This window comes from Semicossyphus pulcher, unplaced genomic scaffold, assembly GCF_022749685.1.
Source record: "Semicossyphus pulcher isolate SPU_LCO1_2020_fin unplaced genomic scaffold, fSemPul1.0.p SCAF_2, whole genome shotgun sequence".
Lineage (NCBI taxonomy): Eukaryota > Metazoa > Chordata > Actinopteri > Labriformes > Labridae > Semicossyphus > Semicossyphus pulcher.
In genome coordinates, this window is record NW_027211693.1 from 34,931,706 (window position 1) to 34,950,399 (window position 18,694).

The 18,694-nt window shown below is 40.6% G+C and overlaps 1 protein-coding gene across 2 annotated transcripts in view; it reads left to right on the forward strand.

Annotated features, from left to right (window-relative positions):
* il1rapl2 (interleukin 1 receptor accessory protein-like 2) overlaps window positions 1-18,694 on the forward strand; it is a 375,845-nt gene that overhangs the window by 51,261 nt on the left and 305,890 nt on the right. For both annotated transcript variants that reach the window (XM_069669702.1, XM_069669703.1), the window contains exon 2: window positions 10,489-10,591. In XM_069669702.1, coding sequence (XP_069525803.1) covers window positions 10,510-10,591 — 82 coding nt within the window. In that variant the 5' untranslated portion in view covers window positions 10,489-10,509. The remainder of the gene's footprint in view (window positions 1-10,488; window positions 10,592-18,694) is intronic.

An 18,694-nucleotide genomic window follows, 5' to 3' on the forward strand; every position in this document is an offset into this window, starting at 1 on the left:
AGTACAGAATGCTGTTGGGGTAATGGTGTGAGAAATGTTTTGTTGGCCCTCATTAGACTTGATTAGCACTAACAGTTGTGCTTCACTGTGCACTCTGGACAAACATTATGTTGATCAGGTGAGTCATCTTTTTAGTCAGAGCGCGTCTTTGTAAAGGTTTTAAACGGAAACATCCAGCAGGTCAACCCAGCATTGTTCTAAGCTGGAAGATGTCATGTCAGTGTTTCTTGTCACGTGACTGGTAAGCAGCACTGCGTATAGGCAATGGTTTCACCGAACAATTGCATGTTTGGATTACCTCTCCCTTACAATGCTTCTTACATACAGAAATAACTCAGGGGGAACTGTAAAACATGTATTCAGACACCAGTAATTCTAATCAAGCTATCGAGTTTTGTGTTGGGCCTGAGCTCACTGATGCATGCTACAAATCAAGGATCTGTCTTGAATACAGTGTAACTGCATCTGCTTATGCAGTGGATGAGACATGGGGACATGGGTAATGCCCATGTGATTCAAACCAATATGATGTTCTTGTTGGAATGTAGCTTTGTGTATCCTTTGCTCAGGAAACCACGATTTCACTTCTCTGTCCTCCGTGTTCCTCATGATTTTGTCTTGATCTAAGTTTGGAAAAGCCTGCTCAGTTATAACAGTTTGCCGTGCACACAAGCACAGATGTTCCTGATGTTCCTGTGCTTATTTTGTGAGGGCCTGGTGCTGGTTGTGCAAGATTTAATCAAGGTACTCGCATTAGAGGAGGCGTGCATAATTGGACAGGGCTTGATGAGTGTGCACCACATCCCTCAAATTAGAGACTGCAGATGGAACGGTCATACCTTTCACGCCTCATCCTGCTGCATCCGCATGGATGGAGGGACTTCATCAACTAAAATGTATCCTATAAACATTTGTGAGTGCTACAGAATGTTCATTTTTATCCCCACAAAACATCAGGAAATGAATACATTTGTGGATACACAACTGTTTATGTAGTGTATCTCTTAATCGGTGTTGATTATGTGTCCATCAGGCCCTTAATTACACTAAGCATATGCCGTTATACTTAATTCAATTAGGTTTTCAGCACATTAACATAATTACAGTTAGCTTTAATTATCTTTTAATCGCTCACTTTAACTGATGTGCTTGTAAACATGGCAGGTAAGTTCAGTTCATACGAGAAGTGGCTGGATGTTGACATTAACATCAGTTCATGAGGTGTGTGCTCGATGAGCTCATTCGGGTTTCTGTCTGTCCGATGACTCGCTGATCACAATCAGCCCAGACTGCCACATGCCACATGTTAAATACTGTTAACCCTTCAAGAGAGAAGAGTAAAGGTCTGCCCAAAAAAATTGCAAGACCCATTGCTCAAAAAAGTTGCTCAAATCTGGCAAGAAAGTTGTTGGAAAAAGTGTGCTAACAACCTGTATGAGACAGGACAAATGAAACACTGACTGTGTGAGGCTTCCACTGAAATGGTAAGTGATTAAAATACAAGGAGGAAAAGTCTCATGGCAAGAAGTGCTAATATGAGCAGGCTTGCCCTCTCAGAGTCAAACAGTTAGAGAAGTAACAATAGATCTAACAGCGGGCGGCAGAAAGGAGAAGGAGACAAGGGAGCATATGATGACGCGAGAGAAACAAGTGTTTCCTCAGGAATATATATTATGTGTACCTCAGCCAACCATAAGCTTCATCAAAGAGGAACATTTTAAGCCTACTCTTAAATATGTATATATTTCTGAGGAGCAGCTTGATAGGAAAGTTGACAGTATGATGGCTCCTCCCACACGTTGAATTAAAGAAGCAGTCTTAAACTGTACTGTACACAGTGTACTGTACACAAAGGGCATTATGTCTTATTTTAGTTTCAGATTAATAGGACTACAGTGTCTACCAGTCAGTGGTGTAAATGTAAGCTGACATAATCTCCCCACAAAATGTCTAACCATGCTCCATAGCTTCATAAGTTATATCTCAGAACATGGAAATGAGGAGAATTGAATCTGTTCAGCTTTGTTACAATGGTTATCACGTTTGCTAAAGCGGGTAGTGAGACACGCCTTTCTCCTGTTCATTGTTTCAAAAATAAAACAACGTTTGCTCAAGATCGGCAGCATATTGTCCTGCATGAATGCAAATAAAAATATTTCGTTGTTGGTAAAGAATAACTTACTAAATGTGTATAACTTGGTCTGTCAAAACATTTTAATGAGATGCTTTTGTTTATTTGACCTCCAGGGCCTGCTCAAAGTTTCAATCTGAGTCTGGGTCGGGCAAAACATCCAAACTGCAACTCTGAAACTAGCATGATAGAAAATCCACTGCTGAGTGCTCAAGGACACTTTAGTGGGATTGATACTTGACACAGAAAAACATGAATCCAGGTTGTCCAGATGATGGAGGTCTGCTGTAAGCAACGCTACACCAGTTGATGTCAGAGACAGAAAGTGAAATTGAAATGCACTAGATGTTCTCTGTGCGTGTGTGTGTGTGTGTGTGTGTGTGTGTGTGTGTGTGTGTGTGTGGGTGTGCGTGCGTGCGTGTGTGTTCTAGAAATCTGCTGTATCCTCAAACACCTTTTTTATATTTTCGATGCAGTACTTGGTGGTGCTCAATAAACCTCAGTGTAATGTGCAGACATTTAAGAAACAGAATCTGATTTATTGCCAAACCCTTTTCAGCATTAAGAATTTGCCTTGCCTTAAACATAAAAATATCTATGTATAAAAAAGCAGTTGTGCATGAATGTACTGATTATTTTACAGGGAGTGCAAAGGTTCACCACATGTATGGGAATATGTTCACTGTACAAAGAGCAAGAAAATTCCATAAGATGTCACGCATCAAGTCTGATGTGGAGATTTCATGCTCATGCTATGTGTAGTGTATATAGGGCAGGGAATACGGGACTGTGTAAGTGGGGGAGAGCAGCAGTTGGGAACTGTTGGGATGGTGTGAGGTTTTGGTCCTAATGGAGAGCAGCCTTTTACTTTAGGGAAGCGTTTCTAAAAGCCTGTTTCTGGGGGGGGGGGGTCCGCCACAGTCTTTCCTGCCCGCCTCCTGACAAAAAGAGACATGACACCAGATTCAGACTCTTACACCTCCTCCTGCAGAGATTAAAAGGACGGATATCAAATCTTTCATAATGATGACGAGGCAGCTTATGTTTCCATGTAAAACACAGACAGCCTCTGTAATAAAAACAGCATGACTCATACAGTTTGGGAGAGATAGATAGTGTGACAGAATAGAGCTGGAGGCTGTCTTTAATATTGGATGTGTGGTTGAAGCGGCCTAATGGCTTAACACTGGTCTGTTTGGGACAAGAATAGCTTACTGTGTGTGTGTGTGTGTATGTGGGGGGTTTGTGTGTGTGAGATTGAGGGCTGTCTGAGTATGTGTCAAACGCATGTCTGCTTAAGTGTCTGACTCTAAGTGGTTGAAATCTACATATTATTTAAAATGTTAGTTTGTACGTTTAACCTTTCACCAAAGGTGCAGACAGAATTTGTAGGATTAACAGCCTGATAATAATCTGTCTCTCCTAAAATATCACAACTGAACACCCCAAAGCTTCAACATCAAAAGAAAATGTAATCAGCAGCGTCAGATGTTATTTTCATGATTCTGCCATTTAGCTTCTACACACAGTATTCACATCACAGACCCTTAAAGAGACGCAGAATGTGGACCCCAGTGGACCCCTCTTCTGTAAGATTAGGTCCTGGGGACCACAGAATGGGATTATTTGATTGCCTGAAGACCCCAGCCTCCCATGCACACACACACACACACACACAGTCCTACCCTTATCAAAGTATATTTTTCTGCATAGACCAACCTTTCTGTGTGTGTAATGTGTGACACTTGGCATTATACACACTGTGACCCCGCTTAGATCTCCCTGTGGTCTGGTGTTGGGATATTATTATCAGAGACAGACAGACAGAAGAGCAAAGCAACAGAGAGGGTGAAAGATACGGGGGATTGTAATGCTCTAATAGTGTTTGTTCTGTCCTCCTCTCTCTCTCTCTTTGTTTGCGTGTGTGCATAAACCCCCATTTAGATACCCTTACATCTAAAACTCACGTCCACTTATCTCTTTGTTCTGTCTTTTTTTGCTCATAATTTGTTTGTGTGTACATTTTATCATTATGTAGGTCAATAGGGTATTGTTTAAATATGCTGCTTTCATCCCTCCACCTCTACATACACACACACACACACACACACACACACACACATACACACACACATGCAAAGCTTTCCCTCAAAATGCTTGCATTCATGATGGATCAAAAATCAAACAAGCTGCCTCTGCTGTCTTAGCAAGTGTGCCAGTGTTCATGTGAGGGGAAAAAAGGGGGAGAGGGAGACAGACCCCAGTGCGTGTGCATAGTGTGTGTGTGCGTGTGTTTGTGTGTCTGCTATAGATGTGAGGCAGTGCAGAGGGGGCGACAGAGAGGACAAGATAAAGAGAGCTTAGTGTTTGGGAGGGGGCCTATAGAGACAGAGCGCAATTAAGTCCCGCCCACACAAAAACAAAACAATTCATCGCTCTCCATTGATTTTGTATCGGGAGGAGGTTCTTCCTTGTCAGAACTGCTAGCAAACAACAGAGAAATGCTTTAAAGCTGTTGTGAGTACGGAAGCACAACCAACAGGGTAAAGAACCCCAAACGATTTATTTATAGGCATCCAAACAGAAAACTTTTAGAGCCTTAGAAAACTCAAGTTGATGGAAACAATAAGAAATCAGACATCAAAGACTGTCAAAGTATTTAACCCTTGGCACTGAGTGAAATCAGCTCACGTTTTGAATATGATAATATACCAGCAAATACTTTCCTGTCAATGAAGTCTTCATTTAATAAAATTTTCCAGGGTCACCTGTAAGGAACTTAGGAGTTGCATTGGCGCAAACTTGCAGGTTTCCAAATACTGCAGAGCAACAAATTACAAATAGGTACACCTCTCACATCATCTCATTACAAATCTTTGGTCGTAACTTACCTTAATGGCCTAAAGCCCACTGTCCCAGCGACCCAGCTAACCCTCAAATTCCACGGGATCCGTCTCCGGCACATTCCGTGTGTGCTGCGACGTCCAGAGTCGATCGCGCCCATTCAAGTCAATGCTCGTGATTCCACAGCACGCGCCAGAAGCATCTCTCTGCTCTGGTACGCTAAAGATACGTGTCGGGTCTATTTTTGACGGAGGCCGCTTCAAACACGCGTCAAGCTGCAACAGAGCAGATCGTTCCAAACAGGAAGTCACACACAAAAACAGGATTCAGCATCAGGTCATTTCACAATAACACACCACTCCCGACGCGCTGTCAGACCAGGCGTAACTCTGCTATAGTTACAGCAGTCTTTTTGAATTACATGCTTTAAGACCTATCTCTAGTAATATTTTTTTTAATCTATGTGGCTTAATATCAAATCTATTTTAATATTATATGATGTCAATACATATGTATGTTGTATGTTGTTAATACGTACATGTATGATATCAAACATTTGGACTGTAGTCCCTTTGCTTTTGGAGCAAACCATCACAGTGTAGATAAGAGAAAGACACACACAGGCACAGAAATACACAGCCCTTATCAGTTGCATAAGGGCCCTCAGTGTTTCAGACTAAAAGATTCAGAAAGTGAATAAAGAAATCCTTCTTATTTTTCCTTTCTCTTTAAAGCCACAGGCGTTGTGTGTTTGGTTCTTCGACTCTTTTGTGCTGCGTTTGTGTAAAACATCCAAGCCCCTTCCTTTCTATTATTATCTTCCTTTAGGAAGGTTTAGGAAACATGAAACTATTACTGTGACATACTGATCCTTTCAAATGAAGTTGTTCTGTTTTCTCTTAAACTCCAATGTGATGTAAAGTTAGGTGTCTAAACTTAATTAGTTTTGGTTATCAGGATGGTAGGTGGTTAGATAACCTCTTTGTCTCTGCCAGCATAGTTTTGTGTCCTTTAGCGAAACGTTGGATCCCTAACAGCTATATTCCAAAAAGCCTTCCCACATATGACTTACTCCAACTATGATTTTTCCTAGTGTTGCACGTCCGAAAGTGCCTTCTTCACCATCTTCACCCAAAGACAACCTCAATTAAGTTTTTTCTCCAACAGTATTGCATAACCTGACACAACCTGTTTTCCTCAAAAACACAGAAAGCATGGATCTACAGGTCGTGCTCAGTCTGGTGGGTCCCATGTGCCTGTCAAAGTGTGTGTGGAGCCATAAAAGCAGTAAAATGTTGGGACTTGCATTTCCTGCAAAAGTAAAATTAGATCATCCCTGCTGTTATAAATTCTTTAACATATTTTTTTTTTTTTTTTAAATCACTTCGGACTTTGTATTTGTCACCGACATGTCGGTTTTAAACATGGTGTCTCAGACAGATATAATTGCATGTTTCATCCTTCAAACCTTCGCTGTGAATACTAACTACACTAGACTTAAACTTTACAACTCATTCATTCATTTCAGCCTATGAGATTTTTCTTCATATAAATAAATCATTTTTTTTCTTCTTTTACGAATGGTAAAATGGTGAACAAAGTTCTTAGTTTAAGATTGAAAGACATTTTGCATTATTTTGTTATAGCACCGACCTTTCTCTTCGAACGTTTACCTCCATGTTTCATTAAGGCCGCTCAGGTCTGCAGATCAGGTGCTTCTGGATGTGCCAACATCTAGATTGAATCACAGCCAGGACTGTGCTTTTGCAGTTGCCTCTGTATGTTGAAATGTAAACCTCACCTAAAGATACCTTTTCATTCTTTGCCTTTAACTCAGTATGATAGTTTATTTTGCTCTTTTTTTTATGTGTTGTCATGTTTTTTTTTAACTGGTCTTTGTGTTTATTGTGCTGTTTTATGGTTATTGCTTTCATCTATTATACAGCACTTTGGCTGACTGTTATTTTAAATGTGCCACATAAAGATATTTGGATCTGATTTCATCAATAACCCTCATAAAACAGAAACAGAGTACAGCTCAATCTGCAGTTTTCATGTTTGTGGACAATGTATATTAATGACTGACTTGAAGTTGAAGTCAACAGTTTAAACTTTATACCTTATAGGGGCTCAGTGGTAGAGTGGTAGGGGCTCAGTCGTCTTTCAATAGGGAGGTCGGAGGTTCGATCCCCAGCTCCCTCAGGCTACATGTCGAAGTGTCCTTGGGCAAGACACTGAACCCCAAATTGCAAAAGAGATGAAGAAAGAGATGCATCTCTCCCTGCAGCCAATCCTGCAAACAGATACCATTACAGCTCTGACCTACTATCTACCATGAAGGATACTTTTTATTATTTATTTTATTTTTTCATTAAGTTAAACTTCAGTTTTTATGTAACGTTTATGCTGCACAAAGACAGAAGGGAAGATTTTCTCACTTTCTCCTCAGCTGCACCACCATAAGGGAATAATTAAGAGAGTGGTGTTCATTTAAAATTGAATTTTTTTTCAATATTAAAAGGAAGAAAATCAGGCACCTAAATCTGTGGAAATATCACAAATGCTTCCCTCATTCCTAGCTGAAGGGGTGTGTACATTTCATTGACAGCAGCCCATCAGGCTGAGCTCCAGAAAGAGAACATGAGGCAAACTAAACATACTTGTGCTGAAGCTTACAAACCAGGAGCAGACAGTTTGTTGTTATCTGTGGTATTGAAGAGTAAGGTCTGCACCAGCATGTTAACAGGACACAGTGACATTTGTAGTCGATGTTTACACGCTGTTCAATGTGTGGCAGCTAACCAGTTTATTAGCTATCTCACATTAGTCTGCAAACTGACATTAGCAGTGCACTTTTCCCTGGTGAATGTTTGTTTAGTTTATTAGTTGGAAAGGGAAGCTAAATGGGTTGTAGAGTCTGTGGCTGCAGTGACTTTGCCTACGTGAAAACTGTGACTATGTGAAAAATAGGTGGAACATGCTGTGTGCCGGTGGTTGCAGGCTGTCCACTAATTGGACATCGGCAGTTCGATTCCCCAATCCCAAGTTGACCAAATTTCTCCTGAATGCACCATCTGTGGTGTGTGAGACTCTTATAAGCAGGCACCTTACATGCAGAGTGTGAATGAATTGATGAATGTTAAAACATGAGTAGTTTAGAACTAACTGATTTAAAGACTTAAAAGTCTCACAAGCACTTTGATATCAGTCAGGCTTTGCTTGCTGTTTGATTATGTAATAAAGTGAGTGTGAAAGCAAAAGGAACAAAACTCCTTACTGTTTTAAAACCACCATAAAGCATAATGTTTACGATTTCATTTTCAACACAATTTTTATATTAATGAAGAGGCTTGTTTCCTGCATAACACAAAGGGAAAACATGTATTTGCAGAGGAGGAAATCATTCACTGGCATTTACTTTTTGCTGTTGAATTATTAAAAACGAAGGATTCGCTCTCACTAAGCTATACAGCTCTTTAACAGGAGCGGAGCACAGTTTGGAATGAAGTATTTTATTTCATCCATAATATTTGAAGCATCTGCTATGTGGCCAGCCGACCTCTGTTGTAGCACAGCAAAACAAAAGTGTAACTAAATCATAAATAATATCAGCATTATTTTAAGTTTGTTGCAGTGTTAGAGGTCTGAGGCCCGTATATACCAGGATTGGGTTCAGGTGAAGTGACTTCAGGTTTAACTCTAGATTTTAAGGCCTACAGCAGTGTTCAATTCTTAACAGGGAACATTTTATGTGAACTGCTCATGGCAGGATTAGAAAAACCTATGTTGACTTGACCAGTTTGTAAAGAGAGGAGAGCAGCCCTCTGGTTTGAAAATGTTTGCTTACTGGGACAAAGACATGAGCCATTGTTGGTATAATTAGTTTCACTTGTGCTATGACAAGTCAAGACAAGTCACACATTTGCCATGAGAGCAGCCTTTGCCTTTTTAGGACATTTTGACACATCGCAGTAGGAACAGCAAAGGTGGAATAATAACACTACATTTACTCACTCACCCGCTATGCTACTGTCATTTAACAATGACAATAACACAGTGAACATAGTATCACCTGCTTTGGAAAGTCGAAACACCAGTCAAATGTGTTTAATCATTCATGTTACACTTTGAAGCACATTTGACCTTTGATTTACCAGTGATGACAGGCAGGATGCCATGAAAACCAGCAGTTACATCATTTTACATTTTGATTGGCAGCAACATGCAGCATTCTTCACCGTACTATTGTTCCTTCAGCTTCGTCTCCACATCGGTTTTGTCCCGGTTTGAGATTTCAATCCCATTGTTGCATTGCCCATCTTCAAAAGGCAAATAGCTGTGGATCACATATCGGCACAGCCCCAGGTTCTATCATCAGCTTCCCCACTGCTCACATGAATCCAAGTGATTTCAATCAGCACTCAAGCTGGAGTTTGATTTCCCTTCATTGTCACGTGTATGAAGATACAGTGAAATGACTGCTGGCATGGCTAATCTTCTTTGATCTGTGTGTGTGTGTGTGTACCAGTTTGTACACATAAAGCATGAGAAAATATGATTGTGTTCCATCAATGTGATTTCACATGGCTGACTCAAGAATGAGTTTGTCTGTGTGTGTGTGTGTGTGTGTGTGTGTGTGTGTGCGTGTGTGTGTGTGTGTGTGTGTGTGTGTGTGTGTGTGTGTGTGTGTTTGTCCAAAAGCCTCTGCAGCATTTGTATTCATGGCCTATGGTCAGATCTAATAAAGTTTCTGTATTTTGATTTTAATCATTTGAAAAAATTGATTTTTTGAACGCCCTGCCAAACCGCCTTTCAGATCAATATTAATGTTTGTTTGGCGCTGTTCTCGCTGCTACAGTTGTGATAAAGCTTTTTGTTTTCACTTTTTCAGCACACACACAACAAGATTTGGGGTTACCCAATTTTCATTTTGTAGCATGTGAAGACTGAGAGATACAAACATCGATTTTAAAATCATGTCAAATCAAAAAATGCAAAAGAGAAAACTTGATATAAATGTATCTCAGTATTGTTCCAACGCAAGAAAAAAACCTAGAGGCCTTAAAAGTATTCATTGCTTGGCTATAGTTATTTTATAACTGTGACACAGCTGTTACTCAACATATTGATGTTAGATCAGGTAGCATTTTTGTGTATGATACTGTAAGAGCACATGTACTTTAACATCAAAATAACAACTGACCTGGAGAAGTGTTTCACTTTTCTTACCTTTATCTGACATCAGTGGCCTCATCCACAATTTGTAATTAATAATTAGCTGCTTAGAGGGCTATTTTATAGTGTATAATATCTGTGTAACATGAAGCCTGCATATTATTAAGCCTAGAGAAAGAGACTGCATGCTTCACACTTGTAGTATTATCATTGTGTTCACAGTCCATAACGAGGTACAATCACAATACTCTGTACTTAGTATCGCCAGGTTTAATTAAGAAAGAAATGCTGCTATGCTATCTCTAACACGTTGTCCCCCGGTTTCCTGTTTTCTGAAGGTGCCAGTGGAGAGCAGAGAGATGAAGACATTATCCTTCCTCCTCCTCCTCCTCGCCTCAGGAGCCTGTGACGACGTCAAGTACATCTCCAAGAGGAACTCAGGTGAACAGTCTTGTGTTTGTTGACTACAGTCGCACTTTAAGCTTACTGTGCTTTGCTGAGAATGAGCGGTTCTCTCCTTGAAGGTTTGCAGGCTTACCTTTAAAGAGGTTTTTGTGTCTTACTCATATTAACTTTGTTTTTATTGTTTTTCTTTGTCTTTGGAAACACTCTTCAGTCTTCTCTCGGATAGAACGATAATGCTACCTCTCGTCTTTCTCATCATTTCTACCTCACTCTTAGTATCCCCATTTCTGTCAAATCCATGCTCCATCTCTTCTTTCTCAACAATTCCCTCCACTCTTGCCTGACGTACTGATATTGCTTAAGTTGATGCGACGGATCTGTTCTTCTACTTTGCTTCAGCCATTTCTGTCTCACTTCAGTCACCACCTTCTTCTTTCTTGGAAATCACTTCTTCAAACTCTATCTCAGAGCTCACATGGCTATCTTCCTGTTTCCTTTCCACTCCTCTCTCTGCTCAGGCTGTGTGATGATCAGCCTGTCTAACTGATGCTGTCATTGTTGCTGCTGTTGTGCTCATTTGTGTATCAGCGGCCAGCTAATGGCAGATCTGCTGATGGTCTTTTGTTGGTAATCGATTTGTTGTGTCTCGCCGATCAGCTTGACAGAGAGAGTTTGATTGGACTATTGATGTTCAGCATGCAAACTCAATAATGCTGTGAATGATACTGTGTAGTGAGTTAAGTGCAGTTTATTAGAACGTGTGACACAGGTAAATTATAAGTTCTCTTCTTACGGAAGCTTTGAGTAAAAAAAGAGACCCTGTGCTTTTGTTTCATGCTGGCTTTGTGTTTGGATGGCATCATTAATGTTAGCACAGACCGTTTATTAACATGTTTACAGGTTCAGATTGTGGATTCATAGATTTTACCAACAGTATTAGCAATTTTGCTGGCATGCACCCCTCCTGAAAGTAATAGAAACACAGGTAATTGCAATAATCCAGTTAGAATTGATTTCCTCTTTAATGTAATCTATTTTACAATTTAGCTAGCTTGTAAGTGAGAGTGTAGATCCTGGCAGTTTTATTTTGGGAATACGAGGGTTACCTTAACAGTCCTTTAGTGATCCTTTGCAATTAAGTACAAACGTTTTAAAAGTTTAATTTGAGCTCCAAAGGCACTGAAAACTCATTTTCTCAACAAGCTACTATACACTATCATACATGAACACACACTCCTTCATTAACACACACTGAAAACTGATATAAACCTGTTATTCAGCGTGCTTGTCCATGGCTCGGCTGGAAGGGCTTATTTGAAAATCAGTGATGGCACATACTTTAGAGAAATATGTATTTCCCAAAGATGAGTCAGAATCAGCCTTCGGGTTGTTGGTCAATGTCAATCTTGTCTGATCAGAAACACATCCACACAAGTCTCAGTTATGTTGGACTCAAATCTTAAAGGAATAGTTCAGCAACTTGGGCAATGAGCATCTTTGCTTTGAAAACTACAACGGACAGCTTGTTAGCCCAGCTAGAATAAATACTGGAAACACAGGAACCAATTGGGATTTCTGTGTCCAAAAAACCCCACTCGTTTTTTAGCCAAGAGAAGTTGTCAAGCAACCAGCAGAGACTCCAGTATGTTATTGTTCCCAGCCAAGAAATAGTCAGGCACATCTCCATAGTTACGGTGAAGGCATGAAAATGATGTCAACCTTCTCATCTAACTCGCAAGAAAGTTAATGATCATATTTCCTTAAATGTCCAACTACCTCCATAGATAATAATACCCATGTGGGATTTTTTTTACTTATTATGTTATGAGTTATGTTTTTAGAGGGTCAGGTCATCTGTCAGGGTAGTGGGGGCTTTTCACAGGCAGAGGAAAGAATATTGGACATTTTCCTTTTTCTATAAGCCCCAAAGCAACCAAAACTACAAACTACAAACCTGGAAGCCTTGTCCCAATGCCTTATTAGTTTGTCTGCTACATTTGCTACAAACACTAGCCTGGCGACATCAGGGTTTGTGGAACGGGGACATTGTGAGGAAGGCCCGCAGTATGGATATAAAACACAGAGAAACTTTTATAGGCCATCGAACCCTGGCCAAGTAATAAGATTCCTGCTTATAGTTAAATTCTATACTGTCTTGACTTACTCTAAGTCAAAGGTCAGTGTACAGAACAACAGCCATGTAGCTGGCAGGGGTTTATTGATGATGTCCAGGACAGTGCAGCAGAAACTCATGTAAATAACTGCAAGGTCACCCCGACACCCACATAAAGTCCTCCTTATCAGTTTCACATGGCAAAACTCTCAGGCAACATTGAAATGGCATTGGTCAATTTGAAATCAGAGAGACAGACACATGAAGATGAGTAAAAATAATTAATTGATGTTACGTTGTGAGAAAAAATCTGCTTTTTTGTAAAGCTCAGCGAGGTTGGCTGTCAGAGAGTTCACTCCTCTTCTTGCTCAGTCTCATCTTGTACCTTGTACCTTTATCTTTCTTCATGTCTGTGTCTCTCTCACACTTAACATGCTAACTGTGTGGGCGAGCTGGTGGGAGTTTTGTTTGGTATTTGCCATGTATGTGTGCACGTATGCTCGCAGGCACACCTGCATGTGTGAACGGTCTGCTTCATGCTGTATTGAACAATGGCTCTATGTTTGTGTGCGTGTGTGTGTGTGTGTGTGTGGTGTGTGTGTGTGTGTGTGTGTGTGTGTGAACTCCCTAAGTGTGCTTCACTGTATGCTCTCTACTTGTGCACTTCCTTCTGTGTGCATGTTTGTATGTGTGTGGGAGAGGTGTGCACTGAGCAATTATGTGATCAAAGCAGAGCCAAGCGGACATTTATGTGGGCGACTGCTACAGTTGGTCAAAGATAGGATGTTAGATCTTTTCTCTCCCTCGCTGCTTGTGTGTGTGTGTGTGTGTGTGTGTGTGTGTGTGTGTGTGTGTGTGTGTGTGTATAACTGGACACCATATGGATAGGAACTACCATTTCCTATTGTCAGTTTCCCTGCTGTGCTTTGATGCAGCACCCACTGCAGCAAAATAGGGGACAAATTGTGATGAGACACAACAGAGAGAGCTATGTGTGAATAATAAATAAGTGCTAGCGACAGAAAAAAATCAATGAAAAGTGATACTATATCTGATCCCTGTAGGGAAATCAGAGGTCACATACAGTATGTATCATCAACTCTGAACCTGCACAGAACTTTATTGGACATTTCTCTGTAAGTGAAGAGTGTGCAAACATATTGACAGCCTTCTGTTTCTGCTCAAATCGGCGATGCATCATGATAATTACATTTTACAACTTTGCAGTAAACAAGTAATGCTGCATTTGCTGAATTGAAATTGGAAAGCAAGGTCAACGTATAGAATAATGAGAGTAATAGACTTTGTTTATTTTTTGTCTTTGCATCATCAGGTTGAATTATTTCAGCATTTTTGCTCCATGCAGCTCGTGAGTCATGCAGTGTCTGATCTCTCAATTCAATCTGTTCTTATATATTCAAAAGGCTGTTCCATGAAATTCTCAATGTTACGGTAAAAGTTTTGTTGAAAGTGCTGTTCAATTTGAAAATCGAGACATAGTTGTAGTTGAACATTATTAAACATCTGTACTCGTAACAAGAAATTCGCTGTGGAATCCACATGCACTCACATGGTAACATTCTTATATACTCTGATATTATGTTGCTGCCATACAAATGAGGGAACATTTTGTGTATATTTGAACAATATCTAATTTACATAAAATATATTTTTAATATAATGACTCCACTCTATATTCAGGGCAATTTCATATTAATCCAAGACCCAATAATTAACATACAGACTGCTTTGGAATGAGGGCTATTAGTGATGCATGGTTGGTTTTATTGAGCCTTATTCTACATAAAACCTTCATCACTGATGATGTGTTCAGGTGCAAAATATATTTTAAGAATCACTATTGCAGGTCTACAATGGCCTGTTAATGACAGGGAAGAGGTTGGTGAAGAGACAGTTGACCGCTTGGATAGACAGCTTCAGGGACAGAGGAACGGACAAACGTGGGGTAGACAGACATGAAGTAAACACTTGAGGGAACATGGTACTGCTCTGGCAGACATTAAAGACTGGTGAATATAAAAGAAAATGTCATCAGACTTTGACAATCTGATGCAGAACACCTTAATCTGGTCAATCGGGAACTCATGACTAACAAGGACAGTAGATGATAGAAAAGCGTTGATCGCTGCAGTGTTCATGGCATATATTCTCAGACTGCCTGAATTCTACGCACAACGCTTTTCAAAAAGGTGTTCATTGAGATCAGGTGGCTGTGCCCTGAAGAGCAGCATCTATATTCATTATGTTTCTCCCCTTATTTATTCAAGTTTGTCTTTTACTTTTGTTTCAGTTGTTCTACACAAAACCATCTATATAGATCTTTCCTTCTACACTGTGGGCAGAATGTATTGTATAAGACAAATCACAGTGAAGCTAATGGTGTTGAAGAAACAGCATTTACACAAAGGCAGAACTGTTACTTAGATTAGCCCATTTCACTGAAAGTGCTAATGAGCTCGACAGTTGCTACACAGGCATGACAATGCTGAGAATAATGCCCGGAAGTCATACAGGCACATTTTTGAAAACACACACACACACACACACACTTACACACACAAACGCACATAAAAAATACTTGACACATTGGTGCAGAATCTCACACTCTCCTCACCACACAAACAATCCCTTACATAAACACTCAGGCCTGCACACACTCATACAGACACACATGGCTGCAGAGTCACGCACAATGCCTCATTCTTAATTGCGGGAGGTCAAATTTAGGTTTATACGTCCATCTTGCTTCATAATCTCTCCATCCTTCTCTCCATCTTGCCTGGTCGTCTCACCGCTCCAGACAAAACCAATGGATTACAAAATAAAGATAACACACACTCTTATCTGGATCCCTGCTGGGCTGATACAGCAAGACAGAGAGATGGAGAGGAAAAAAATCAAACATAGGGAGAGAAGGGTCTTCTGTTCTCTCTGTACTCTTGTCTATTTAGTAATTCGACATAGTTCCAGTTTTAATGGAAATAATCTGAAAGTGTGAGAAGTGAAGGAGGAGCTACCGATAGAATGATTTAAAATGTAGTGTTCTGTGGTATTAATTCTTCAGCAATACATTGTTGCTATATGTTATTTACCTCTTCAAGCCAGTTCATATCACCCCTGCTGCACATTTTACTACTGTTTGTCTTGTTTTAGTTTTTCATTTTAACACTATAAACACATCCACATGATGTGCTGATTCAGGCAGTTAGCATACATGTGTCATGGTGATTGAGTGCCAATGAATACCCTTGTATCCATGTGTGTGTGTCTCTGCGTGTGCATGCGAGTGTGTTTTCTGATGCAGCTTAAACAGAGACCAGAGAACGATTAGATCTCAGTGTGATCTAATCGCTGATTAACCCCTTGCATGCAAAGCAGAGCAGAGATAACTGTTTGTTTTTTGAGTGTATGTGTGCGTGTGTGTGTGTGTGTGTGTGTGTGTGCGTGCGTGTGTGTGCGTGCGTGTGTGTGTGAGAGACACATGCAACTGTGTGTGTGTGCTGACTTGCTTTGAGTGACAGAAAAGGAGTAAACAAAATGCATAGCTGTCTTTTTTACAGACACACTCATGCACACACCAACACAAGACACAACTCTATGCAAACTAATTCTCATGTTGCATCAGGAAGCATCTGCAGTCGTGCAGGTTTGTACATTATTTTATTGTGCAGTTACATATTCCACGGTAAAGTGTTGACACACTTTGTCAACTGTGACTACTCTTTAAAATGACTCTCTGAAAATGAAATGAGACAATAATCCACAGCTAAATAGTTTCAAAACCAATACAAAAGTCAATAATATGGGAAAAAGCACAAAAACATCCCGTACAGGAGACCCAACGTGACCTGAGAGGTTGTTTGAGGACAGATGCAGTGCATTTTTTCCCCCATTACTCTTGATGCTCAAAGTGCTGAGGGCAAAAAGGCAACTGATGTATTCACCATTGTTGAGAATGGAGACAGTGACAGAGAACAAGAGCAATAGAGCAGCTGTTGAGAGATATTCAACATTTATAAGCTCTTATTGTACGACAGCAGCCGGAGAGACAGACACTTTTGTTTTGCATGGGATGTTGAGTGGTGCAGGTAAGTGATGTAACTTCATGACAGAATTGCAACAAAATATGAACATTTTTGGGGGTTTCCAGGGATCACTTTTAATAAGCTGAAGCATTGACAGTGTCAGTGCTGAAAAACATTCACTCATGTGTCTTTTTGCTGTAAGCCAAGTAGAAAAAAGGTTTAAAGGTCTGGATTTTAGTTAGTTTGCAGACCACACAACATATTCACTTGTTATCATCGTATCATTTACATGAAAAGAGTTCACATGGCAGCCTGCCTGTCTGCTCACTCTGCAGGCGTAATGAGCAGCAGAAATGGACAGTAGTTGTTCAGTGTCACTCTGATCTGGCAGTGAGGGATGCACATTGGACCATAACAAAACATGGGGTACATGGGTTTCAGATGTTGTCACCACATCAGCAGCACATACAGTATATTTGAGGATAAGCCTGCAGCAGGTTTTATTCGGCTGTGGCTCAGTGGTAGAGTCGGTCGTCTCTCAATTGGAAGGTTGGGGGTTCGATCCCTGACTGCTACAGTTACATGTCAAACTGTCCTTGAGCAATACACTGAACACTGCTCCTGGTGGCACAGCCATCAGGTATGAATGTTTATAGATCTGATCTGGAGATTTGCCTTTGTCATGTATGTGTGAATGTGACATGTAGTGTAAAAGCAGCTTTGAGTGGTCGTAAGACTAGAAAAGCGCTATGTAAGTACAGTCCATTTACCATTTAAGATGGTACCTGGGATGGCTGCCATGTCTTAAACTCTCACTTAGCTTTGCTTTATAGTATCTGTTTTATTTGATACACTTTGGATCACTGCCCAAGCCAGCCCATACACTGATATGATAAAGAACAACTTGTGCACATTAGGTCAACTGATGACTGCACTTTCTCACAACGACCAACAAACAATGGGGAAAATTCATGGCTGAGTTTGTCTATTGCTATACCTGGGAAGCGGAGTCCTTGTGAAACGGGCCTCCTCTGTTGAGTAATCTTCTGCCCTAATTTTTTTCTGTCACTGGATTATAAAATGGACCAACCCAGGAGTAGGATGGTTTTTCAACACTTGCAATGTTATAGTTATCACTTGGCTTGACTGGGCTCGACCCTGCGACACGTGGCTGTTCTCCTGACCTTAAGCACTGCATGAAAAGATGCCGGCCTTATTATTGCCTGAGGGAGATTACAGAAGTAAGGTGGAGGCATGAGGGAGAGAGCATGACTGAGAGCAACACTTTTGGTTCTTCTGCCAAAAATGGTTTAATGTTACTGCACCCCTGCTTGTAAACTATAACAGATTCAGCCAAATTTAAGATGTGGCAAAAGAAAATATGTATATCCAGCTTAGTCTAAAAAAGAGTACATTACATCTCATCTGAGACAGTTGACGAGGCAACGTAGAGATGACCGTTTGGGAAAAAATGACATCATGAAATAAAGAAATTTTAAAAAATAAAAAATCAAATGCATGTGCAGTTGGCACATGCGCACTTGCATGACCTCGGCTCCGAAAGCTCCGGCTTCAGGCACAAGTGGGGCTGAAGCCCACGGCTCGGGACCACCACGTTCCTCCACCACAAGTGCTCTTCAGGTGACTCTGGAGGGGAGAAGTCCTTCACCCTAAAAGAGCCCTCTGTGGCATAGGTGCCTTGTGACTCTGTGTCGCTCTCCATTTTTCTCTGGCCAGGGGAGGGGCCGTCACTGAGCTGCAGGATACCCCACCAGACATGTCAGGTGTAGATATGACACAACAGACGTGTGGAATGACATCATGTCAGTGTGTGTGAAATTTGGTATAAAAGTATTTTGTGTGTTTACAGGCCTCCTAGCTTTCATCTCTCCCGGTATGACTAATTAACACAAGTGGCTTTGTCATGTAAAGACTTCCACTTGACTTTTCTCCACTCTACACTCAGCTACAGTGCCTGTG